Here is a 25,677-nt window from a genome sequence, read left to right as displayed (position 1 = left end):
AAATAGGAATTAAAAAAAAAAAGTTCGTGCTCTAACCGCCAGGCAGTATCATTATTTATTCGAAAGAAAGAAATTGTGTACCAAATACGAAAACTATACAAAAACAAATAGCCTTTGGAGGAAAAAAAAATGAGCTCATATGGGCACGTTTTCTTCAGAAGATCTGAAAATAATGGGAACCCTTTCCACATCGTGCTTGTTATATCAATGCTTGATAGATTCTTTGTTCCTGGTGGTATTTCAACATAGGAAATTCATACTAACTGATCAGTGTGGGACTATAAATTTTAAGAAAGGATCCTCTGAAGCTTTAAGTAAAGACTTAAAGTCTTTCTTTCTGAATGTCTTGTTGTGGATTTATTTCCGAGTCAAGATCTGCAATCAAAACTGGCAATTTTTGGTGATTCTATGAGTGTCATTGAGATCTGGATGTGGGAAAAGGGATTAGAGTGCATTATTATGAGGCGATGGACGTCGTAGACCACCCATTTAAAATAACTTGTCAAATTGCTTGGATGTCACCTTTTTTAGTTTGGCTTCGAAACTCAAGACTAGGGCTGAATATGGTCTCGGTTTTTCGCTGGAACCGGATCGAACCAGACCAATTAGGAAGAAATCAAACCGAACCATTTACTAATGGATTGGTTATGGTGTAGAAAGTGGAAAACCGATAGTGTTGGTTTTGGTTTGGTTTGACCTCTAAAACCGAACCAAAAATCATTGGAAAACCGATTAATTTTTAAACTTAGTTTCTACAGTTGAATTATAAGTATTAGATTCTACCCATTGATTTAGAGGATAAATAGAAACCCTAAATCTAATATTTCATTATGATACTCTCCCTCTTTCTCTTTCTCCTTCTCTCAGTCGCCTCCCTTCTCCACCCCCAACTACAGCAGCCACTGCTGCTACTCGACTTTCTTCTTCTCGTCTTCCTTCTTTTTTGTTTGTCATTAACTAAATTAAGATATATTATATATCTTCTTTTGATCTCTAGATTTAGATTAAGCTTTAACTATTCTTGATATTCTTTTTATTTATCTTTTGTCTGTAAATATTTGTAAACCAGTAATATTTGCAGCTACGATTTTTTTTCTGTAAATTTGTGTAATTTTTTTTTTTGGTTTGACATAATTATTGGTTAACCAAAAACCACTGGGACAAACCGAAACCGGCCGGAACCATTTGGAAACCGAACTAATGGTTAATGGATTGGTTTGGTTTAGATTTTTAGAAACCGATAGTATTGGTTTCGGTTTTGGTTTGGCTAGAAACCGAACCAAAATCGACCATGAACATCCCTACTCAAGACAGCCTAAGAGCGTTTAGACTTCCCCCTTAAGAAAACCAACATTCATCTGTATTAGGATATATACTAGTAGTCAAAGTCATATTGACTTGACTATAGTAGTTTTTCTCTCAATGTATAAATACCTCTCATATATGTTTGTCTAAACTACCGAATTAAGAACTCTTTAATAATAATACCTTTCATTACATTGTGATAGCTTTCTCATGGTATCATTGAGGTCGGTCTGGGAGCTCTCTCTGTAATAACAAGTTTTTCAATACGTATCTTCCACAGAGTGTGATTCAATCACGATTTAGATCAAATACATATTAAAAATTCTCTAATCTTCTTCCACTTCTTGATTTAGAATTTTAGTCATCTTCAGGATTTCTTGGAATTTAGGGTTTTTCAACACGTTTCAATATCTTTCTTTTATCATTATTTCATCAATTTTTTATGTCGAGTACTAGGGGAATGATGAATAATATTCAACAACAACAACAACAACAACAATAACAATTGAATCAAGATGGTGGATCTTCCGCTGCTACTGCTTCTGTTAATGGAGATTCTGGGTATTTTTCTTTGCCTTTTAATAACATTGGTAATTTCATCTCAGAAAAATTAGATAATATAAATTTCTTGTTATGGCATGATCAATTTGAGTCCGTATTAATAACTACAGATCTTTATGGTTATGTGAGTGGTGAAATTGTTGAACCTCCTTCAGAAGTAACTATTAATGGTATTACGAGTGTTAATCCAAGATGGGTTTATTGGAGAAAGGCATATCATTTGTTGTGAGTTGTCTTAAAGCAACTTTTACTCGAACAATTTCAGGGGATGTTCTTGGGATGAGTTCTGCTCGCCATATATGGCAATATCTTGAAACTAGTTTTAGGTCTCAATTTGGTGCAAGACGTAATTTGTTGCGTAATCAGTTACATGGGTTAATAAGAGGATCTCAAACTGTTAGTGAGTTCTTACATAATTTGAAGATGATTACTGATTCTCTGGCAACAATTAATGATAGAGTATCTGATGCTGACATTATGATGTATGCTCTTAATGGTCTTGGTAGAGAATATGACACTTTTTTATAGCTGCTCAAAATCATGAAACACCTTATACATTTGGTGAATTGAAGGCTAGGTTGTTAACTCATGAGCAGTGGCTTAGTGATCAAACTCAAGGTCAAGCTAGTTTTGTTTTTGATAGTACTAATCCAACAACATTCTATGGAAAGAATACTCATATTGGTGGTAAAAATGGTAAAGGTAAATCAAAGAATTTCAAGAATAATGGTTCTACTTCAAAGAATGGGTCTTCTTTCAAAGGTGGTGTTGGGTCTACTAGCTCTATTGGAGATGTTTCTGATGAAGATGCAAGAAGACCATTTGTGGATTTCTCCACAGTGGAGTGTCAAATATGCAGGAAAACTGGTCATCTCGCAACTAGGTGCTTTTTTAGGTATCATCCACCAGTTACCAATACTAATACTCAGTCTTCTAATGCTGCTAATGTACAAAATGTGGAGCAAACTTTCAGTGGAGTTCAGGTTAACTCAGCTATGTGTGATGATCCTTCTGGTGCTGCTTCTTCTACAACTTGGATTTCTGACTCAGGAGCTTCTAGGTGTATGACTGGAGAATCAACAATTATGCATAATACTTCTACATATAATGGATCAGACAAGGTGGTTGTTGGTAATTGTAAGACTCTTGCTATTTCTCAAACTGGTAGTTCTATACTTCATACTTCTACTGCAAATTTCAAACTAGATAACATCTTATTAGTCCCAGAAATAGCTCAGAAGCTACTGTCAGTAGCTCAGTTTACTAGAGATAACTGTTGTTATTTTGTCTTTGATCCTTGGAGTTATGAGATTAGAGATTTAAGTTCTCACACAATTTTGGCTCAGGGTAGAATGGTCAATAACTTGTATCATATTCAAAATTTATCTTTCAGCTCACATTCTCATTTTACATCCTTTTCTACTATGCTTGCTTCTTCTTCTTCTGTTTGACATAATAGGTTAGGTCACCCAACTTAGAAAATTGTGCATCATTTGAGTTCTAATAATTCAATTTCTCTGAATTCTAAGTCTTTTGATTCTCTTTGTCATCCATGTCAAATTGTCTAAAGTAAAAGACTTCCTTTTCATCTTTCAAACACTCATGAATCCAATCCTCTAGCACTTATCTATTGTGATGTTTGGGGACCATCACCAGTGCTTTCTTATGCGGGATATAAATATTATATTATTTTCATAGATGATGCAAGTAGATTTCACTGGATTTATCCAATGAAATTGAAAAATGATTCCTTAGATTGTTTTGTTCACTTCAAAAATCTTACTGAAAATTTGTTTTCTACAAAAATACTTTGTTTTCAAATAGATAATGCTTGTGAACTTGCAAAAGGAGTTTTTAAACAATTTCTAGATTCTAAAGGTATTCAATTAAGAGTTTATTGTCCAAACACACCAGAACATAATGGTTTAGCAGAAAGAAAACATCGACATATTACAGAAATGGGAAATACCCTACTTTTTCACTCTTCTTGTCCAAAATATTTTTGGTTTGATGCATTTGTTGCTATCACATTCCTTATTAATAGAAATCCTACTCCTGTTTTATCCGTGAAATCTCCCTATGAGATTTTATTTTCATGCTTTACCTGATTATTCGTTTTTGAGAATTTTTGGTTCCACTAGTTTTCCATATCTTGGACATTATAGACCTGATAAGCTTTCTCCAAAGTCAGTAAAGTGTGTGTTCATTGGTATTGCCCTGTGCATAAGGGTTATAGATGTTTTGATCCAATTTCTAAGAAGATTCATATATCTAGGCATGTGATACTTGATGAGACTTCTTTTTATTATGCATCTTCTTAATCTACTTTGTCTAGTGATAACTTACAAACATATTCTGAGTCAGAATCATCAGATTCTGCTATTTCCCAACTGTTGCTCCCCAGCCTTTTGTTGTCACTAGATCAATGCAAAGAATTTCAAAACCAAAACAGTTTCCTGATTTTGTCACTATTAATAACTACGGATCTTTATGGTTATGTGAGTGATGAAATTGTTGAACCTTCTTCAGAAGTAACTATTAATGGTATTAGGAATGTTAATCCAAGATGGGTTTATTGGCGTTCTGTTGTGAGCTGTCTTAAAGAAACTTCTACTCCAACAATTACAGGGGATGTTCTTGGAATGAGTTCTGCTCGCCAGATATGGAAATATCTTTAAATTAGTTTTAGGTCTCAATTTGGTGCAAGACGTAATTTGTTGCGTAATCAGTTATATGGGTTAAGAAGAGGATCTCAAACTGTTAGTGAGTTCTTACATAATTTGAAGATGATTACTGATTCTCTGGCAGCAATTAATGATAGAGTATTCGATGCTGACATTATGATGTATGATCTTAATGGTCTTGGTAGAGAATATGACACTTTTTTTATATATGCTCAAAATCGTGAAACACCTTATACATTTGGCGAATTGAAGGTTAGGTTGTTAACTCATGAGCAGTGGCTTTGTGATCAAACTCAGGGTCAAAGCTAGTTCTTGTTTTGATAGTACTAATCCAACAACATTCTATGGAAAGAATACTCATATTATATTGTTTTCATAGATGATGCAAGTAGATTTCACTGGATTTATCTATTGAAATTGAAAACTGATGCCTTAGATTGTTTTGTTCACTTCGAAAATCTTACTGAAAATTTTTTCTCTACAAAAATACTTTGTGTTCAAACAGATAATGCTTGTGAACTTGTAAAAAGAGTTTTTAAACAATTTCTAGATTCTAAAGTTATTCAATTAAGACTTTCTTGTCCAAACACACCAGAACGGAATGTTTTGGCATAAAGAAAACATCGACATATTACAGAAATGGGCAATACCCTACTTTTTCACTCTACTTGTCCAATTCTTTTTTTGGTTTGATGCATTTCTTACTGCCAGATTCCTTATTAATAGAACTCCTACTCCTATTTTATCCATGAAATCTCCCTATGAGATTCTTTTTCATGCTTTACCTGATTATTCTTTTTTGAGAATTTTTGGTTCCACTTGTTTTCCATATCTTGGACATTATATACCTGATAAGCTTTCTCCAAAGTCAGTAAAGTATGTGTTCATTAGTTATAGCCCTGTGCATAAGGGTTAGAGATGTTTTGATCCAATTTCTAAGAAGATTCATATATCTAGGCATGTGATATTTGATGAGACTTCTTTTTATTATGCATATTCTTCATCTACTTTATCAAGTGATAACTTACAAACATATTCTGAGTCAGAATCATAAGATTTTTCTATTATCCCAACTGTTGCTCCTCAGCCTTCTATTGTCACTAGATCAATGCAAGGAATTTCAAAACCAAAACAGTTTCCTGATTTTGTCACTAAACATTCAGTTAAACATCATATTCCAAATGCCTACACTTGTTCTTTGAATACTATTACATAGCCAAAATCTTACAAAGAAGCATCTAAGATTGTACAGTGGGTAGGATTAATGAAAGATGAAGTTGAAGCTCTTAGGATAAATGAAACTTGGATTTATGTCTTACCAGAACCACACATGAAAATTCTTGGTTGTAAGTGAGTTTACAAGGTAAAACTTAAACTTGTACTTATGTCTAAGCCAGTGCCTCTACGGTATCATCTACCGCTATGTTTCTCATAATTGTTGTTTGGTTTACCAAGAAGAGAGTGTGCAACGAAAGCGTTGTTACCATGCTGGAACGTGTATGCTACTGCTAAACTTATAGGGGAGGCCAATATCTGCGTTTTACGATTTATATGATATTTTTATTCATGTTTAAAGAGTCTATCAGTTTCTTTTCTTTCGTTGCGCAGCGCACTTTCATACAAGGTGATTTGAAGTTAGCTAAGTAATGTAATTGGAGTTGCGGGATAACTTGAATGAATGTAAATGTGTTACACTGGCAGGTTAATGTGAATGTGAAATACTTTCGGCAATTCGCTTTCAGCTATAATTTTTTTTTTTTCAAAATAGTTTTATGAACACAACTTCTAATAAGAGTTGTGTTCCATATTTCAACTACACAAACCAGAGGTGGTGAAAGAATGTCTTTACAATATAACTAGGCAACATAGTTTTACAACTCTAACAAGTGTCGTGCAAATCTTATCATAATAGTAATAAGAGTTGTTACATATTTTTGCAATACACATCCTAGGTTGTCTAAGATAGTCTTTCAACTTATACAAGTGTTGCGTTACATATTTCTACGATACACATCCTTTGTTGTGTAAAATTGTCCTACAACACAAGCAAGAGTTGTGTTAGGCTTTCAAAAAAAATCGAAAGAGAATCACAACTTTGGATAAATATTGTCGAACCATGAATCACATCACCCTTTACAACTCTTAGTCAAGAATTGTAGAAAAGCTTGGACTTTCTACAATACCCCCATTCCACAATGCATAAAATGGAGTTGTCGTAGGGGTACTACAACTCTAATATGTAGTCGTCAATGATGATTTTTCCCGTAGTGCGTTTCTACCTATTTCAACCAAACAATGGTTTTGGTTAACAACAACACAAGTATCCATAAAAACACCAAAGAATTGATAGCTTACATTTCACAAGCCAGTTCCATATTCTGATACAAGTCATAAAATAGCCACACCTTCAGAATTAACCATTCTGGTCTCAACACCTTCTTCGTTTCCCTCCCTAAGATCAACCCTGCTCCTTCACTTTGTGACCGAAGCAAGACTGGAACGACCATTTCTTGGTTTAGGCCAGGATTGTACAGATTGATCTCTCGAATCTAAAGTACTTCCGTGCAGTACATTTGTTTAGATCTAAATTCGTTTCTCATCAACACACCCAAATTTACCAAAACCAGCAGAAACAGTTTTTACCCCAAAACAATGGGGAATTGGAAAAACATTTCACAAAACCAGATTATCTAACATGCATTTCTTATCTTTCTCTACTTTCATCCCGCAATCCTAGTTATATGAATGTTGGAACCTTAAAGTTTGAATATAGATAATAAATAGAGAGGCTTGTAGTAAAATAATTGAATAGAAGCAAAGATATGATTTTATAAGATCCTTGTTGGTTTTATATGTTTTAATTACCAACAATTAATGCATATCTCTAGAGAATAAAAATTAGTAATGTGCATTTACTAATTGGAGATTTTCTATTGAGAGATTTCAGAAATATTGGACAAGCATTTATTGGAATTAGGAAAATCGAATTTTTCCATTGATTGCATATCTTGAGAATATTTTCGGTTTTGGAAACTCCTTAGTGTACAAACATCCTTGGTCTATAAATACCTAAGTTTGGAAACTACGAGTACCGTTAGTCGGAAACTAGATAATTGCAGTGTTATTAGTTTTCGATTGATTTGATTAACTAACGGTTGTTGAAACTTTGATTGCACCTAGTTTGTTTATTCTTGAGAATCTTCTCTTCTGATATAAGATTCACTCAAAGTAGATCACAGTATCGATGGGATCCTTAGAACTGTTGTTAGATCTAAAGATATCTTGTGATAATCCATTGTTAATAGACTCCGTTATGTGTGTGATTGATCACAAGAGATTCAAGTGGTGTTGTGCAGGTTATTGAAGATTAAAGAAGATTTGAAGACAAAGAAGATTTCTTATTAGTTTTCGTATCTTGTGAATTTGTGTGCACAAACCTTGATCGGCTGGGATCCAACTAGAATCGGATTTGTTCAACTGGTTAGTTGCGTGAGATCGCATTCTCTATATTTTTCTTTGAGATTTATATTGATAGAGTGCGAATCTATACTGGACTATTTCGGTAGTTAAATTTAGATTGATCTATCTAGATAAATGAGTTTATTAGATCAAACAGAAGAGCCTTTGTCAAATAACTCATCTAAATATTTTACCAATATTGATTAAAGTGGTTACCAAACAAATTCTTCCTTTGATGTTTGGAATGCGGGACTTGCTATTCACGTGCGTGACTCTAAAAATCGAAGGCGCAGAGATACTGAGGGAACTAAGTAGCTAGGTGTAGTCTGCTTGGTCTCAACTGTACGAAGTTGGTATTAGATTTTGTATAGCTGCTTAATTCTAAGAGTGTTCGAAACTGGACTAGGTCCCAGGGTTTTTTAACATTTGTGCTCGTTAACAAAATCTTGCTGTATCTTTTACTTTGATTTCCGCATTATAATTGTGTATTATAATAAAAAAAATACACATATGCGTCAACTCCGCAGTACTTGATAGTGATCTTATAGAGTTTGGTTATTAACGAACCTATTATCAAGTAACACACTTTGTTGTAGTATCGTCTGGATCTTGTATCCATAGCAATCACACAAGTTATCTTGTTGTATTGTCTCGATCTTGTATTCATAGACAATCACACGAATTGTCGTATTGTCTTTACTCTGTCTATAAACGATCATATTCGGTAGAGAACTTATAAGTTGAAACAAAAGACTGTGGTGTATTTGGGTACCCTTGTCTTTTCAAGGAGGGAAATACTTATCTTTCCATATAATTATCCTAATGATGGGGATGGGGGCGGGGTGAGATGTGGATATTTATGTCATGTTTTTGGTTTGATTCATCAACAGACGAATACAAGGTTGTAGTCATTTTTACTTCCTTGGAAGATGTTTCGACTTTCATCCCAGAAGGAAAGGGAACTCCAAAATTAATAGGGCACAAAAGTAGGGGTGAGATATTTTTGATCCAAAAGATAGAGATGTGCAAACTGCATTGAGACTATTGAATACTTGAAGTGGAAAAAATTTTGTCGACTGATGTACGGTACCATAATAAGAAAAGCTAGACTAGAGGGAACAAATGATGTGATAATAATAGTTATGAAAATAAACTTTTTCCAAACTAGTTCTCTCCTGGTTTTCATAAATGGTGATGCCAGTAGGACGAGTGATGTATGGATAAGTTTATTCATCCAGACTACAAAAATCAGATGTTCGCTTCAGCATATTTGTACTTTTTGTAGCAACATAAACTGGCTTGTTCATGCAGGTATACTTGTCAGCCACCAATGCAATTTGGTATGTTCCCATCATGTTGATTATACCTCCACTTTCTACCACTTCATCAGCCCAACAAATATCATGTCAACCTCGTTCAATGTATGCCACAACAAAGCAAATAAGAAGCGTTAAAGAAACATCTAGTTTTGCTAGCTCATTTGAGAACCATAAAGCATGTTCTATCAAGTTTTCCCTCTGCACATTTAGTTTTCCCTCTGCACATTTAAGATCAAGCCAAATTAGGATCTCCAGTGGTAGTCAGTAGTATCATACTTTCATATTATAAAAAGGTAGCGAATTGACAAACTTCAGTGGTATTCAGTAATTTGGGACAATGATCTACAATTATTACTCATCTGATCCACTAAGAAAAATTAATCTCGAGGATATACGACACAATTTCATGCCATTCCTTTGAGAATGTCTAGTTTGATCATCATAGACATAGTATCTACATATAAAATAAAAACAGTATCAAAAAAGAGATTTCAATTGAAAAATGGGTTGTAATTTTCACTTGCCGGAACCTTTTGTTCAAGTTAAAAGGATATGGCCCAGACCCTATTTAACAATTCGACAAATAATACGTGAATCGATACGTGGCGCGAATTATACGTGCACGACTTTAACGAATAATATGGATCCGCGTTTAATCCGGCAATAAATTTTGTATGAAATGGTCAAACTTAAGGCGCTGACTCTTCGGCTAAAAAAGGTATGTAGAAAAAGTGTTAGCAAAAGGAATCGAACCCGAAAAACTCCCGCACTAACCCTCAAACCACCGTTCCGTGAGTTATTTCTGGTTAGTAATGCACATATATTTTATATTATTAAATCATAAGTTCTTAAAATGTAACTTTTTATAACCTCATACTAAAATGTAACTTTTTTTTCATTATATCTATCTTACAAAAAAAACAAATGGTTTTTGTCTAATCTGACGACTAAACATGGGCCTTTTCAGAGACCAACAGTTCCAACTGCTTTTAAAATAGGGAAGATAAATCGTGGCTCTGACCTAACCCCCGTTTTAAGCCCCCATCCGACGTCTGTGATCTCTTTTTTGCCAGAAATCAGCATTTCCTTCGCCTTCTCCTCCTACTGTTCTTCCATTTCAGAAAAATAAAACCCATTAACACCACCATTCAATCCCTTTAAATCATACGTCATGAAAACACCATTATGTTTCTTTACCAATCCCTACTAATATTCGACTACATAAACCCCCAAAAAAGTTATCCTGTGCAGATTCTCAATGCTTACCTATCCCCTTTCTCCTTTCAAAATTCATGTAAGTTTCTCTCATTTTGGTACTCTTCTAGGGAAAATTTTATGACTTTGATATTGTTGTTTCATGTTTTTTTTGTTTTATTTGATACTCTTCCAGAAGCATTGCCTGATTTTGTTGTTGCAGATTTTGGAGCACCACGGACTCAGGTAAATGTCAATTGAATTCCACTCCGTTTGAATTGAGTTATTAAGCTTTGCAATTGTTTAGTCACATCAACTGTTTGTTATAATGCATACTCATTTTTGTATGATGGGAACCCATTTTTATAAAAAATGATCGGTCACATACCAAGGTAATAATGCTAAACAGTCCCCCATTTTCCTATCATCAGCTAAACTTATAATGATATAGGAATCCATTTTCATAAGATCTTCTAACTCATTCTTTTTTAGCATTTGTATAACTTATTCATTTACTGAATTTAAATTCCCAACCTTTCCCTGTGATTTAAATGTTAATGTTTTGGGGTTTTGTTTAAATGATGTCTATTGCAGACTCTCAAATCATCTCTTTATGATGGGATTATGTAAGTTATCAAGTTAACTTGCAGTTGATGGATTAGCAAGTTAAATTACATGCTGAATTGATTGGTTATCGTTTTTACTTAGTGTTGATTTTTTTTGGTGATTTTGAGTATTCTAATGGTTTCGTATAGGGTATCAGGATGAGAATGTAACATTCTTTCTGGTTGTTAAATTCTTCAACATTTAAGACGTTGTAATCAGTGTAATGTATTTTTTTTTAGGTTCACGGACCTGAAATAAATCCTACAACGATTAAAACTGCAACAAGAATGGTGCCTCATTTTACCAAAAATCAAGCAAGTGCAATAGCTTTAGGCATGTAATCTTAACATTGTTTAAATCTTTCGGCAGAAAATTCAATGGTTCAATCTATCACTAATCAAGCCATAGCTGTAATCAATTGTTGGATGTAAGATGAGGTATTTGTGAAATTACTGTCATTTGTGGTTGTTCCTTTTCAACTATTATCATCAATTGCTTGACTCATATCATTTTTAGTTGTTCTTCTAACTGTTATCTGTTGTGCCTCACTTAACTGGAAAAAAAAAAGTATCATTCTCAGCCACGCAAGACCTCTCCAAATGTTTTCCACCCGTTGGTGAATCCAAAATCCTTCCCCATCACATATTGAGTTACCAACAAATCTGAAGAGTTTAGATGTTACTATCGTGGATATATGGTTATCCTGGATGAAGGAGTAAGTAAGGAATTGGGTCCTCGCTAAAATCATCACAATGAACTACAACGAATAACACCCTCTAGTGAGTAACGTTAACAAGGGATGACATCGTGCATTTAAGCATGAATCTACAAATTTTATAAAAGGCAGAGTGACATGATGTTTGTAGTATACTTGGTTAGTGATTTCTCTTCTAATCCAAGTGTTGGATTAGAATACCAGTGCTAGAATTGCTTATAAATGCCATTCTATTTAGCCTTTTTGTACACTTTGGTCATACTCAATACGCACTACCAATACTCTAAAAAGAAAATAAGCACTGCCAAATATTGATGATTTATCTAAACTAGCCACCATACGATCAACACCAAGTAAATATGTGAATGCTACCGGTGTACAAGAAAAAAAAAGTTATACTATATCTACTTTCAATAACATATCAAAACCCTGGGCTGTTACGGTACGTGTCATATTTTAGTAACCATACATATACAAGAATTAGGTTTTCTAAACTAATTATACGCGTATATATCCCAAATTACGAATAATTGACCCAATTTATCGAATTTACCTTCCGTAAAAACGAATAGTTAACCGAATAGTCGACCAACATTATTTTATTTTTTCCTCAGCAAAAGCAAGAATTAGATTGAGGAAGCTTACCAGAAGTACGCAAAAAACAGAAACCCACATCACATAGAGATTGAATATAGGCTCAACCCCCTGAACCCCAAAACCCGAAAGAAAATAGAACTTAATATACATAGAAGTGTCTCCAATAGACATAACATTATCAAGTTGAATCCCTTGCACAGCTTCATGGTTTTTGCACCAATAAAAAGCTTGAGTTTTGATTTATTTTATAACTTTTTCCACGCTGAAAAATGCGTCTTTAAAGACAAGCTTGTTCCGATGCGTCCAGATTGTCCATGAATTGTTGCTGGAAGGATCTTCCAAAGCACATGACCAACAACTGTCAAGTTTTTGAAACTCCGTCCTTTGATAATAAGGTCAATACAATTGGGCATAACCCAGTCCAAATTCGAATAAGGTAGAAAATACTGCCATATGCTAGAAGAAACAGAGTAATTAAGAAGTAAATTCGTAGAAGATTCACCTGTTTTGCAGCAAAAGAGACAACTGTTAACTATTAAAGTACGCTTTTTTTGCGGAGATCCATTGTTGCAATCTTCTTGTGATAGACCTGCCAAATGAAGAATCCTATCTTGTGCGGCCAAGCCCTGAACCATATACTATTTCATGATCCTTGTTAAACCAAGAATAAACTGGCTTCACATTGAATTTTCCAGATTTATTGACCGACCACTGAATTTATTTTCCGTCAAAATGAGCAATACACGTAGGGGTGAGTATGGGCCGGCATGGACCGGTTTTTACTTCATCCGCATCCAATCCAATTCACTACGGATTTCGAACTTGGCATCCTCATCCAATCTTGCATCCAACGGATGCACGGATGAACGGATTGGGTGCGGATAATCCAATGGATTTGTGTCAGTTAAAATTTATAATGAAAAAATAAAGTCAATATAAATGACTTTATATAGAATCTACAAATTTTATATATGTATATAAATAAAGAAGTGACATGGACAAGACTCCAAGCAAACATCTTAAAAATTTCAAAATTATCTGTATATTTTTTAAAAACTATACAAACGCACTTAATCTAACAGATACGGATGTCCAATGAATTTTCAAGATTGCATCCAGGCCCAATCCGTAATCCATTGGATTTCAAAAATTTCATCCGCGTCCAACCCATTAGCAAACGGTACGGACATCTGTCCGCAAAGATACGATTGGTCCTGGTTAAATCCGCGGACTACGGATAAAATGCTCATCCTTACACACGTACATATGTTGTGTCCCGAATTGCTAGCTAGGATCCCGGTCAGCCCAATACATCCAACGAGCTGGGATCATTGTACATAAGTACCCAATAATACCCGAATCTGTCTATTGTAGCCGGATGAAAACCGGCAAAACTAGGGTTTCGCAAGTAGAGTTCATCTGAACCGTTCGATTTACATTTATAAGCTATCCTGAATAAACCCTACACATCACAACTCTTGGCTTAGAGAGAGGCTGCCATTGTTTTTCTTCGTTCCAGCAGATTAGTTGTTTTCTCATTCACGTCACGAGGTAATATCAATCTAATCAATCTATTGCTTGAACTTAATCTTTTTGATCTGATTAGTCATATGAATCTAATTAGTTTTCGAAGTAATCTGTGTAAAAATTGTTTTTGAAAGCATTTAGATGTAATTTCTTTATCTGGTAGTTACTGAAATGTACTCCTGAAAACAATTTTAAGAATATAATCAAGGCTTGAATCTCAGAAAGGGCTAGTTTTCACATAACCATACTGTGGTTTTGGAGAAAGATAAACAAACTAGCCTGAGAATTGGTACTCTTTTGTGCCATAGGCCTTTGGTACAGGACCATTTTTAGTTACTTACTGGATTTGGATGTTACATCTATTTATATTTCTGATTTTTCTACATATAAAGGCTTTGATAAGAATTTTTAATTTGGATTTATTCACATCTACTTTGCTAAGAATGTTGTTCAGTCTCTATTTGATTTGAACCGTGTGTTAATATTTGTTGGGAATGTGAACATTGTGTTGATGTTGTAGTAGCAATAGGTGTCAAAAAGAATAATGTGATTTCTGATTGTTAGAATGCGGGGGTACTCGTTGCTCGCTTTTGGAATCAATGTGTTTTTGGTGGAACTGGTTATGTGTTTTCTTTGTTCTGTCTTTGATCCGACTATGATCCGATTATTTCATTATTACATTATATGTAAATTAATACTCCCTCCGTCCCACTCCTAAGTGACCTATTTGATTTTAGATTTTGTCCCAATGATAAGTGACCTATATCACTAAACAATGAGATATTCCGGAATTATCCTTTTAGTTAATTATAAATAATATATGAAATATGTATAATTTGATAGGCATGTTTATATTCGTTACGTAGGTGTTTTAAAATGCTTTTCAATTGTATGAAATTTGCGAACATCCGTGGAGTATTTTGAGAGATAAACCATTTTTAAATTTCACTAGTTATTATTCATAAGGGTATAATTGTAAAAAATGATTAAAAATACTATTTTCCTTGCTTGCCTTAAAAATTGTGCAAATTTCAAATAGGTCACTTAGGAGTGGGACGGAGGGAGTATTCAGTTTGGTTTTGAATAATGTGTTTTGTCGAATTGATCACATGTTAGTTTGTAACTTATATTGAAGCTGGTTGATGAAGAATGTTTTGATCTTTATTACTCAGTTTGGTTTTGAATTATGAGTTTTGCCGAATTGATCACATGTTATTTTGTAACCTTTAAATTCAAGCTGGTTAGTGAAGTATGTTAACTGAACTATATTTGATTTGAACTGTTTATCAATTCTTTCTGGACAATGTAAAACCATGTTGTAGTAGTTTGGATCAAAAAGAATAATGCGATTTATGATTGGTGATATATGAGGCGTAATGTTGGTTTCATCTGCCTCATTATGGTGATATATGAGGCGTAATGTTGGTTTCATCTGCCTTCGCATTATGTTTTGCAACTACTTGTATGTTAACTGAACTATATTTGATTTGAACCGTTTATCAGTTCTTGCTGGACAATGTTTTGATCAAAAAGAACAATGCGATTTATGATTGGTTTCATCTGCCTTTGCATCATGTTTTGCAACTACTTGTATGTTAACTGAACTATATTTGATTTGAACTGTTTATCAATTCTTGCTGGACAATGTTTGGATCAAAAAGAACAATGCGATTTATGATTGATGATATATGAGGCGTAATATTGGTTTCATCTGCCTTTGCATTATGTTTTGCAATTACTTGTGTGTTCTAATTTTTTTCTATTCTTTATTGTTTGCAATTTGCTATGATGATGATGTTTCTTATTTCTTGGTTAAGTACATTTGAGTATAATTTAAGAAACAAGATCCCTGTGCGTATAGTTTAAGAAACAAGATCCCTGTGTTAAAATAAACATGCTCTGCAGATGTCTCACCGAAAGTTTGAGCACCCAAGACATGGTTCGTTGGGATTTCTTCCTAGGAAAAGGGCTGCGCGTCACAGAGGAAAAGGTTTTTGTTTTCCCTAACTTTATTTTGTTCAGTGTGTTCTTTAAATTGAATAGAGTAGCTTGTCAACCTTGCAATTTCATTTAGTTTCCACGCTTGTTAATGCTTTGATGCATTTGTTCTTGCAATAATTCTTTGATTATTGAATAGTGCGTTCTTTGATTATTTTTTGTTGCCATGAGAGCTTTAAGAAACAATGTAGTGGCAACCTTATGCTTAGCTGTGTTCACTACTTGCGTTGTTGCTATTCCTTACAGTTCGATGATGTCTGTGCAGTGAAGTCCTTCCCCAAGGATGATTCATCAAAGCCATGTAGATTGACTGCATTTCTTGGATACAAGGCTGGGATGACTCACATTGTTCGAGAAGTTGAAAAACCTGGATCAAGTGAGTTATTATTATTTTATTCTTTTCATTTTATAATAACAACTCAACGTTTCATATTTAAGTTGATTCCAGTTGTATTGACCTAGTTGTTTTATTTTTACAGAACTGCATAAAAAGGAGACCTGTGAAGCAGTGACAATCATAGAAACACCACCTATGGTTGTAGTTGGAGTTGTTGGATATATTAGAACACCTCGTGGCTTGCGTTCACTTGGGACTGTTTGGGCTCAGCATCTTAACGAGGAAGTGAAGAGGCGATTTTACAAGAATTTTGCCAAGTCCAAGAAGAAGGCATTTGTCAAGTACTCCAAGAAATATGAGACTGAGGAAGGGAAGAAGGATATCCAGTCTCAATTGGAAAAACTGAAGAAGTACTGTACTGTGATTCGTATCTTGGCTCATACCCAGGTATTTTATTTCGTCTAAAGCTGTACATTCCAGTCATTTGATTATCAACAATTGCACCCATTACCAATTCGGGAAGATTGACTGGAGAAAATGGCTTGGGCTGCTACACCTAATTGTGGCCATTCACGCACATCATATGCATTTTTTTTAATATATATAACCATTTAATCGGAATTCAATTGGCTTGTTGACTTTGTTAGATTTTTACTGAGCCTGGATTTGTCTGTCTGTAGATTCGAAAGATGAAAGGGTTGAAGCAAAAGAAAGCCCATCTGATGGAGATCCAAGTAAATGGTGGAGATATTGCTCAAAAGGTTGACTTTGCTTACGGTTTTTTGAGAAACAGGTTCCCGTCGATGCCATATTTCAGAAGGACGAGATGATTGATATAATTGGTGTGACAAAGGGTAAGGGTTATGAAGGTGTGGTTACTCGTCTTCCTTGTAAGACTCACAGAGGTTTGCGTAAGGTTGCTTGTATTGGTGCTTGGCATCCTGCTAGGGTTTCCTACACAGTTGCTAGGGCTGGTCAAAACGGATACCACCACGTGGACTGAGATGAACAAAAAGATTTACAGGCTTGGGAAGGTTGGCCAGGAGTCTCACACAGCACTCACTGAGTTTGATAGGTGAAGTGACATCTCTTTGATCTACTTTCTGTTTTCTAGTTCAGTTTATTTTTGGTGTTTGATTCACCCTTACTTTGTTGCTGACCTTCCTAAATTTTTCTCGTTAATCAGGACTGAAAAGGATATTACTCCCATGGGCGGTTTCCCTCATTATGGTATCGTGAATGAAGACTATCTGCTGATTAAAGGTTGCTGTGTTGGGCCAAAGAAGCGTGTTGTCACACTAAGACAACCACTTCTGAAGCAGACATCCAGGCTTGCAATGGAAGAGATTAAGCTCAAGTTCATTGACACTTCCTCTAAGTTCGGCCATGGTCGTTTCCAGACTACAGATGAAAAGAACAAGTACTTCGGTCGTGCCAAGGCATAGGTGTTACAATTCATGGGGAATTTTACTCTCGTTTTCTCTTGAAGTTTTGGATTATCTGAACATTAAATAGCTTAGTTTTGAATATACCATGGATGGAGTATGGACCTATTTATATATTTTGATTTCTTTTCTGAATAAGAGGACTAATATTAAAAAAAAAAAAAAAAAAAAAAGTGCCGGATCTCTGTCCAGGATATAAATTGTGCCATTTGTTCACACATTGCCAAGCTATATGTTGTGAATCGTGATGCTTGCCTCCAATCTGCATCAAGTTCTTCTTAATAGCTGATGGAGAATCCACCAATGACATGTCAGTTTTTCAAGGCCTAAGACCATCAATCAATGCCCAGGGTATCCTCAATTAGATTAAAAATTGTCCCAGATATACTTTAACTTAGCATCTAGGTACCATCCAGATGTTGGGCTTCTGTTGATTCATCCCTACAATACAACACCTGCTGTCCTGGTCATGAGATTGAGGATGATCTCATGGTCTGATATATTGATAGCAGGCTCAAATGAAGGTGGTGCATCTGTTTCCAGACTTGACTATGAAGGCCTCCCCGCTTGCCTAGCTCAATCACCACAGCTTCACAAGCAGATGACAGTTTGTAGTGATTTTGGGTGCGTCTTTATTTGCTTGCTTCAAAGCATTTTGGGCGCATGTATATAGATTAACTTTGTTACAGTAACAAAAGGGTCGAAGTTTTCAATACTGCGGAATCACCTGAATGCAGTTAGCTTAGTATGATTTTTGCCAGCACTATTCAACATAGAAATCGAGATGTTTCTATGTAGCTGCTGCTGCAATGCAATCGTTGGAACTCCAACTCGATCACTTCGCTTTTCCCTCTCGTCTCCCATTGTCTCACTCCCTAGTTTGTTTTCTTCTTTTTTTTCATTTCCCTAGTTATTCCCATCTGAACTAGTGTCATTTTTTTTTATTACTGTAATGACCATAGCCTAATTCTGTTGATCTCAGACTTCTCAGTTGAAGGGAAGAATGATTAGTCCTACATGCTCCAGGAAGCACAACCCTACTCAAAATGCTTTCTATATGACCAGCGCTTGACTCTTCCAAATGGCTCACGCAGCCGTGCGGTAAGCACAAAGCGAACTATTCTTTCGCCTTTTACTAAAGAATACCGTGTGCTTGCCGTTTATAAGCGGCATACACCTATTTTTGAAGGGTTTCTCTTTTTCTAGAGGAACCCAACAACATTTAAAACAAATCTTTTAGTCCCCTTGCCTTTGCTAACCTTATGCCAATTCAAGCAAAATCTGAGCATTCTTGGTACCATAACAGGGGAAAATGTTCAAATAACCGACAAGATAGAACTACCTGCACAAAAGAACTGGTGCCAGAGCTTGTTTTTTTGTTGTGAAGAGGTCAAAAACTAGAGCGAGTAAGTTTATTGGTGACCAATTCAATGCTTTCAGTCTGTAATAGATCAGCTCTTGGCTCTTAGGCATTTATCCAAATGCTGTGTTTTGATATGCCAGGGGCTAGAGTCATTTTTCCAACTTGTATTTTGCATTTGGGATTTATGCATTTTATGTAACTTAGACAGTCAGAAACTATCTCCATTGGATTCAGCTAAAGAAGTGCTTGGCTGCTTTTTGAAACTGAGAATAGCAAATATTTAGTCCCATAATATTCAAGTCTGAGTTAGGGACATGAATGAAGTTATTATAAATTGGAGTTAATGCATCCCTTGGTACTCATCTTTGCGCGTAATAACCGAGGCGCGTCAATTGCTGGTTGAAAACTATTTCCAAACCCCCTCCTCGGCCTTGGGTCTCCAAGGGCCGTCTTGGTTTCCCACTCTTTCATAACCACCGTGCGGGTTTTGAGGAGGATAACCACCTGATCGCATCGCGGATTATAGCATACCATGGGAGGGGACCTTGCTGAGTCGGTCGCATTTGTCCTCCATCTGCATGCCACCCATATTGTTCGTTCCCATCCGCATACCTGTTGTTCACCCCCAGGCTGCTGGGTCATGCCACCATAACCTCTCATACCCATGCCTTGCATTCCTCCCTCATCACCCATACCTATACCTGCAGTCATAATAGGGTTAGAAGGAGCACTGGAGCAGCAAGGGAGCTTGCACCTGCACGTCCCATTCCAGAACAAGATTCAATAAGCTTTACCCGTGTTGATCGTAGACGTTACAGCCGTTTGCGGAACAGCTTTCTCTTCTCCCTGTAATTGATAGAAATCAACTCCAATATCGGCCAAAGAATTGGTTTTAGCTGCAGGGCACAAACAAATAAGCACAGAACCCAAAAAATAAAAAGAACAAAGTAAACCTATTTCCAGATATAATCCTGAAGTAATTGAAACATCAAAAGCAAAGAAGCCAGTGACAGCCCAGACTTTCAGTTCATGTCCTTGGTTTTTCAAATCTTGTTTTTCACCAAAAGCTCCCTGTGGCACTCCATATGGGTTTTGAAGACATATCCCGAATGTGCAGGGAACTTGTTCACAGGACCACCTGCCTGCGAAGGTCCTGTTGGAGCAGATAAATCTAAATATGGAGATCCTTGAGAAGTTGGCCCTAAAGTAAATTTGCAGCTCTGGTTGCGAGAATTGAGAGCTTGTAAAAGTAAATTTGAACATTGGAGACATCGGAAGGAGCAAAACTGAGGCCTTCAAACGTGTCTCTGAAGTCAAAGCCAGACAGGATTAGTTGAATCTGTAGTGGGGCTGGTTGGAAGGTTTCAGGCCACTGCATTGGGTTGAAAGTTGGCGGTGGAAGAAAAATCCTGCGGTGGTTGGTTATTTTCTGCGAAGGTAAAGCCTTGAAGGGAGTCTCACGGAATGGGTCTTCAGTAGGCTGTAAATGAGATAACAAACCAATTATCAAGTTTATCACATACGAGCAAGAGGAACATAAATATCAGTAATTTTAAGCAGCCATGATATTAAGTAATGGCAGGAATTTGATGCCAGGAAAAATCAGCCTTGGTCTGGGAAACCAGTAAGATTACACCCCAAGTCGAAAATCTTGAGTGTTAGCAACAACATCCTTTGCCGTTGAAACATCACAGCTTATTTTTTTAGATTGGTAAACTTGAGCTCTTTGCAATAGTTGGAGTTCTAATTTCATGTCTTTATGCCTAACAATTAAGATGTTTCCCAGACTCTCTTGTCCACTTATTATTTGTCCCCACTAAAATGAGAAGTTGACACTATTTGAAGTTTCATACCTGGCTCAGCACAGTGGATGCTGATGATAGTGCTGCGACCCTGGAGCAGAATCAACGGGTTCCAGCTTCAGATGTTGTGGTCGTAGAAGTTGAGGGGACGATAGCCAGAGCATCCAAGAAGGACCCAACTGTAGATCCATTACTTGCCGGAGGAGAGGAAGCTAACAAGACGAAATAACATTGGTTTAGCTCCAGCCTCAAGAAATAGGAGTTATTTAGCTTCAGGGAACTCGCAGATGCCACCAAACATAAATAATTTCAAGAATAAAAATAATCCATCAAACATAACACTGGTTAGTGGTATAGACCCAAACTACCTACCGGCTTAACTGGTGATGGCACAGCTTAAATTAAAATCACTCATCATCAACCAAAATTCAAAACATCCAATCTTTCATTACACTAAAACAAACACCAAAACTCACCGAAGGCAAAGAGTACCAGCTTTCAAATACACAAGATCACCGATACAACTTCCTAATTCATGGCCGATCCGGCTTTAAAACCAAATCAAACTTAGCCCCTTCTCTGTGTCAAATCATAACCTAAGGAGTAGTTGGCTTCAAGCATGAGAAAAGGGTTGTTGCTTTTCTGGGTGGTAAAAATTAAGGTGCAAATTAACAAACAAAACGAGAGGAAGAAGTGATTAGGGCTGTGAAGCACGGACACATCAGATTCATTTCGTGTCCGTGTCGGACGCACTATGGACACATGACGCGGCCACGACGCCCACACGACGCGTGACGGACGTATCAAAATCCGTGTCCTCACTTGACGCACGTTGGACGCACATTGGACACACATCGGACACACTCGGACGCACGTCGGACGCATATGTTACCCTATATCTTAAATTCCAATTTTTTTTATCAAAACTCGTCTCTCTCTCTCGTCTATCTTCTACTCTCAGAACTCAGAAGAATACCCCTTCCCACAGTCTCCCTCACCTTTACTCTTCTCCTCTCAGATCTAAGTTGATCATCCGAAAATCAACTTATTTAGTTTTTTACAATCATTTGCTAGTTGTTCTGGCTTTATCTCTTAGTTGTTTACATTGAATTTGAAGGTATGTTCTCTTTCTTTTACTCTCCCTTCTTCCTTCTGATTTGCATGATTTTGTTGAGTTATTGATTTTTTGTTCTATTTTCAATCTATTGTGAATTTGGGTTGTTGCTGTATTTGGTGAATTTAGGTTTTGTTTTGATTTTAGTGGTGGGGATCATGTGTATTGTCTACTGTGTAGGTTTTAGGGTTTTTTTTGGGGCCTTTGGGGGTACTTTTGGTTGTTCATTGAATTTGAGCTTTATATATAATACTTATAATTTATCTTTTAATTTTCTGCTTGTAATGATTTTATACTTGTATTTTGATGGCTATCATCTCTTTAATTTTGATGCAGATAGCCAGATATGAGCGAAGAGGTTTTAAGCACTACTCCGCTATGGAGATATGTGACTAAGAAGGATAAAGTTAAAGGTGGTGGTAATTGGAATTTTGTATGTAACCACTGTCAAGTTCCATATTCGGGTTCATATTCAAGAGTGAAAGCACATTTGTTAAAGATTCCAGGCTCTGGAATTAGAATATGTCCAAAGGTCAGAGAACATAAACTTCAGGAAATGAAACAATTGAGTGATGAAGCTGAGGCCAGAGCAAAAGCATCTAAGTTTAAAAGTGTGCCTCTGCCAACATGTGGATCAGGTAGTGGTTCTTCTTTTGCGTCAAATTCTTCATCACTTGTTGAAGATCCTAGGAAGAAGAAAAGAGGGGTTGAGAGCCCAATAGAGAAATTGTATAATGCTGCCAGACGTGAAGAAATGGATAGCATAATTGCACGGTTGTTTTATGCAGCTGGCTTGCCATTCCATCTTGCTAGGTGTCCATATTATAAAGTTGCATTTAATTTGGCTACATCAGATAGTAAAAGCATTCAAGGTTATATTCCTCCGGGTTATAATAAACTAAGAACAACTCTTTTACGGAAGGAAAGAGAACATGTTGAGAAAGAGCTAGAACCAATTAAGAGCACTTGGAAAGAAAAAGGTGTGAGTATTGTGACCGATGGATGGACCGACGAACAACGAAGACCCCTCATGAACTTTATGGCTGTTTCAGAGGCTGGTGCAATGTTTATTAAAGCAGTCAACACTCAAGGGTCAGTGAAGGACAAAGAGTACATTTCTAAGTTGATCATTGAGACAATTACGGAAGTTGGGCATCAGAATGTTGTGCAAGTAATCACGGACAATGCACCAGTTTGTAAGAGTGCAGGGCTACTTGTAGAAGGTCAGTTTAAACACATTTTTTGGACTCCATGTGTAGTCCACACACTAAACCTTGCTTTAAAGAATATATGTCATCCGAGAGATATTCGAACTAATGTTTTAGTATATGAAGGGTGTGCTTGGATTAGTGAAATTATTGCTGAGGTGGTACTGATCAGAAACTTCATCACTAAACATTCCATGAGATTAGCCATGTTTAATGAACATGTGGAGTTAAAATTATTCACACTTGCAGAGACACGTTTTTCCTCTAGTATTATAATGCTTCAAAGATTTAAAGATGTGAAGCAAGGACTCCGTAACTTGGTAATTTGCAATCAATGGTCATCATATAAAGATGATGATCCTAATCAAGCATTGTTTATAAAAGAGAAGTTGTTGGATGATGATTGGTGGAACACTTTGCAGTATGTTATTGATTTTACAAAACCTATCATAGAAATGCTTAGATTATGCGACACAGACGAGCCTTGTCTTCACTTGGTTTATGAAAGGTGGGATCGAATGATAGATGAGGTAAAGAGCATTATACATCGCCACGAGGGCTTACAAGAATATGATATTTCACCATTTCATATGGTGGTGGACGGGATTTTAACAGATCGTTGGAGTAAAAGTAGCACACCGCTTCACTCTTTGGCACATTCATTGAACCCAAGGTATGTATGACAGTGTAAAATATGCAATCGCTTATTTATATTTTCTGGTCGGTTGAGTTAAGTGTTAAAAAAAATTATACTAAAATCATAATTGAAACAACATAGGTATTATAGTCGTCAGTGGCTTGATGAACGTCCAGGGCGTGTTCCACCACATAGAGATCTTTTGATTGCAGGTCAAAGATTGAAGTGTTTCGAGAGGTATTACGATGCGGATGAGTTAAGAGAAGTTAACATTGAGTATGTTAAGTTTTCATCTTGCCGTGAAGAATTTGCAAATGCAAATACCATAAATGATAGATGGAGTATGAATCCTTATGTGTGGTGGGTTACTTATGGGGTGTATGCTCCTTTACTTCAGCAAAAAGCACTCATGTTGCTTGGCCAACCTTGTTCATCTTCTTGTAGTGAGAGAAACTGGAGTACGTATAGTTTCATAAATTCTGTGAAGAGAAATAAAATTACTCCACAAAGAGGTGAAGATTTGGTATTTGTTCATACTAATCTTCGTCTCTTATCAAGACGAACCCCAGAATACTTGTTAGGGGATACAAGAATGTGGGACATTGGAGGTGATTCTTTTGATACTATGGAGGGTACTGTTGGTGTACTTGAAGTTGCTGATCTTTCTCTTAATGAGCCAGAGATGGAACGCATGATATTGGATGATAATGAAGCTAATGTGGAGGAGCTATACCCCCTGGTTTGACTGTTGACGTTATTTTTTGGTGACCAGGTAACCGTCCATCTCCTTGATCTGTTTTATTCTAAAATTTTAGTTACTATCATGCCAATTCTTTGTTTTATGATGTGAATTCCCCCTAAAATTTGTGTTTAAACTGACCTTCTACAAGTAGCCCTGCACTCTTACAAACTCTGGCAAGTTTCATTTATGCCAATTCTTTGTTTTAAATTTCTACAGCTGGATCCTGGATGTAGCGGCATTCACATCATACTTGGAGGATCCTTGTTTTTTGGGCTAGTATTTGGTTCATGAAGTTGCGCTGTTGCGGGAAGGACTTCACTCCCCTTTGCGAAGCCTTCTAATTTTTTGTTGATATGTATATATATATAGACTAGTAAATGTCGCGGAAAGGACTTTACTCCCTTTTGCAAAGCCTTCTAATTTTTTGTTGATATGTATATATAGACTAGTAAATGTCTATATAACCTTTTGTTGATAATGGATATCTATGTTCTCCTGGAAGGCTGGAACATTTAGACAGGTAAATACTTAATCTTTTATGTTAGGAATGGGGACAAACATATATAATTTAATGAAAATATTTATATATATACGTGTCCGTGTCCTAGTATTTTGAGAAATTGCCGGTCCTCGTGTCCGTGTCGTGTCGTGTCCGTGTCGTGTGTCGGTGCTTCCCAGGATTAGGGCATACCAAATTCTCGCAAACAGATTCTCAACCGAAATGCATGCTTGACATTGTTTCTGCTGATTCTTCAATCTTCTTTTTCGATTGCTAATTAGAAGACTTAGGGTTTCTTCCCACAATTTTCTCATCTCCTTGGAGGAAAGAGAGAAAGACTAAGGGGTTTTGAGTTTGTTTTAGAGGCTTGCCAGAGTAAATGACAACCCAGCTTATGTAGGTTGCGCGGTTGGCTTTAATGCCAAGGAGTACAACACGCACAGATGGATAAGGTAAAAAAAAAATTATTTGTGGCTGCTGGGATTCGAGCCCAGGTTTCCACGGCCACAACGTGGAATTCTTACCACTAAACTACAGCCACAATGTTGAGTTGCAAACTAACAGG

General features: G+C 36.2%; 2 protein-coding genes, 1 long non-coding RNA gene, 2 other non-coding genes and 1 pseudogene across 5 annotated transcripts; 4 read left to right on the top strand and 2 right to left on the bottom strand.

The window, feature by feature from the left end:
- The first annotated feature begins 10,373 nt into the window (after positions 1–10,373).
- LOC113293749 lies at positions 10,374–11,595 on the top strand. The gene is made up of 3 exons (XR_003332528.1): positions 10,374–10,622; positions 10,719–10,768; positions 11,368–11,595. It is a non-coding gene; the product is annotated as an uncharacterized LOC113293749 (long non-coding RNA).
- Positions 11,596–13,922: 2,327 nt separating this feature from the next.
- Positions 13,923–17,920, top strand: LOC113300319 (annotated as a pseudogene).
- A 918-nt stretch (positions 17,921–18,838) lies between these two features.
- LOC113300673 lies at positions 18,839–18,959 on the top strand. The gene has a single exon (XR_003335880.1). It is a non-coding gene; the product is annotated as a U5 spliceosomal RNA (small nuclear RNA).
- Positions 18,960–19,367: 408 nt separating this feature from the next.
- LOC113293748 lies at positions 19,368–21,543 on the bottom strand. The gene is made up of 4 exons (XM_026542281.1): positions 21,389–21,543; positions 20,964–21,124; positions 19,905–20,590; positions 19,368–19,811 (listed from the first exon to the last, which is right to left on the bottom strand). The coding sequence occupies exons 3-4, from the start codon at positions 20,380–20,382 to the stop codon at positions 19,438–19,440; spliced, it is 852 nt and encodes a 283-aa protein (XP_026398066.1). The 5' UTR covers positions 20,383–20,590; positions 20,964–21,124; positions 21,389–21,543; the 3' UTR covers positions 19,368–19,437.
- An 829-nt stretch (positions 21,544–22,372) lies between these two features.
- LOC113296514 lies at positions 22,373–24,616 on the top strand. The gene is made up of 2 exons (XM_026544818.1): positions 22,373–23,907; positions 24,013–24,616. Exons 1-2 carry the CDS (start codon positions 22,373–22,375, stop codon positions 24,614–24,616), a joined length of 2,139 nt encoding a protein of 712 aa, XP_026400603.1.
- Positions 24,617–25,581: 965 nt separating this feature from the next.
- Positions 25,582–25,653, bottom strand: TRNAH-GUG. The gene has a single exon. It is a non-coding gene; the product is annotated as a tRNA-His (tRNA).
- Positions 25,654–25,677: the final 24 nt, after the last annotated feature.

Source organism: Papaver somniferum, chromosome 7, assembly GCF_003573695.1.
Source record: "Papaver somniferum cultivar HN1 chromosome 7, ASM357369v1, whole genome shotgun sequence".
Lineage (NCBI taxonomy): Eukaryota > Viridiplantae > Streptophyta > Magnoliopsida > Ranunculales > Papaveraceae > Papaver > Papaver somniferum.
Note: the sequence above shows the minus strand (reverse complement) of the source record. Positions and strands in the feature narration are given on the sequence as shown.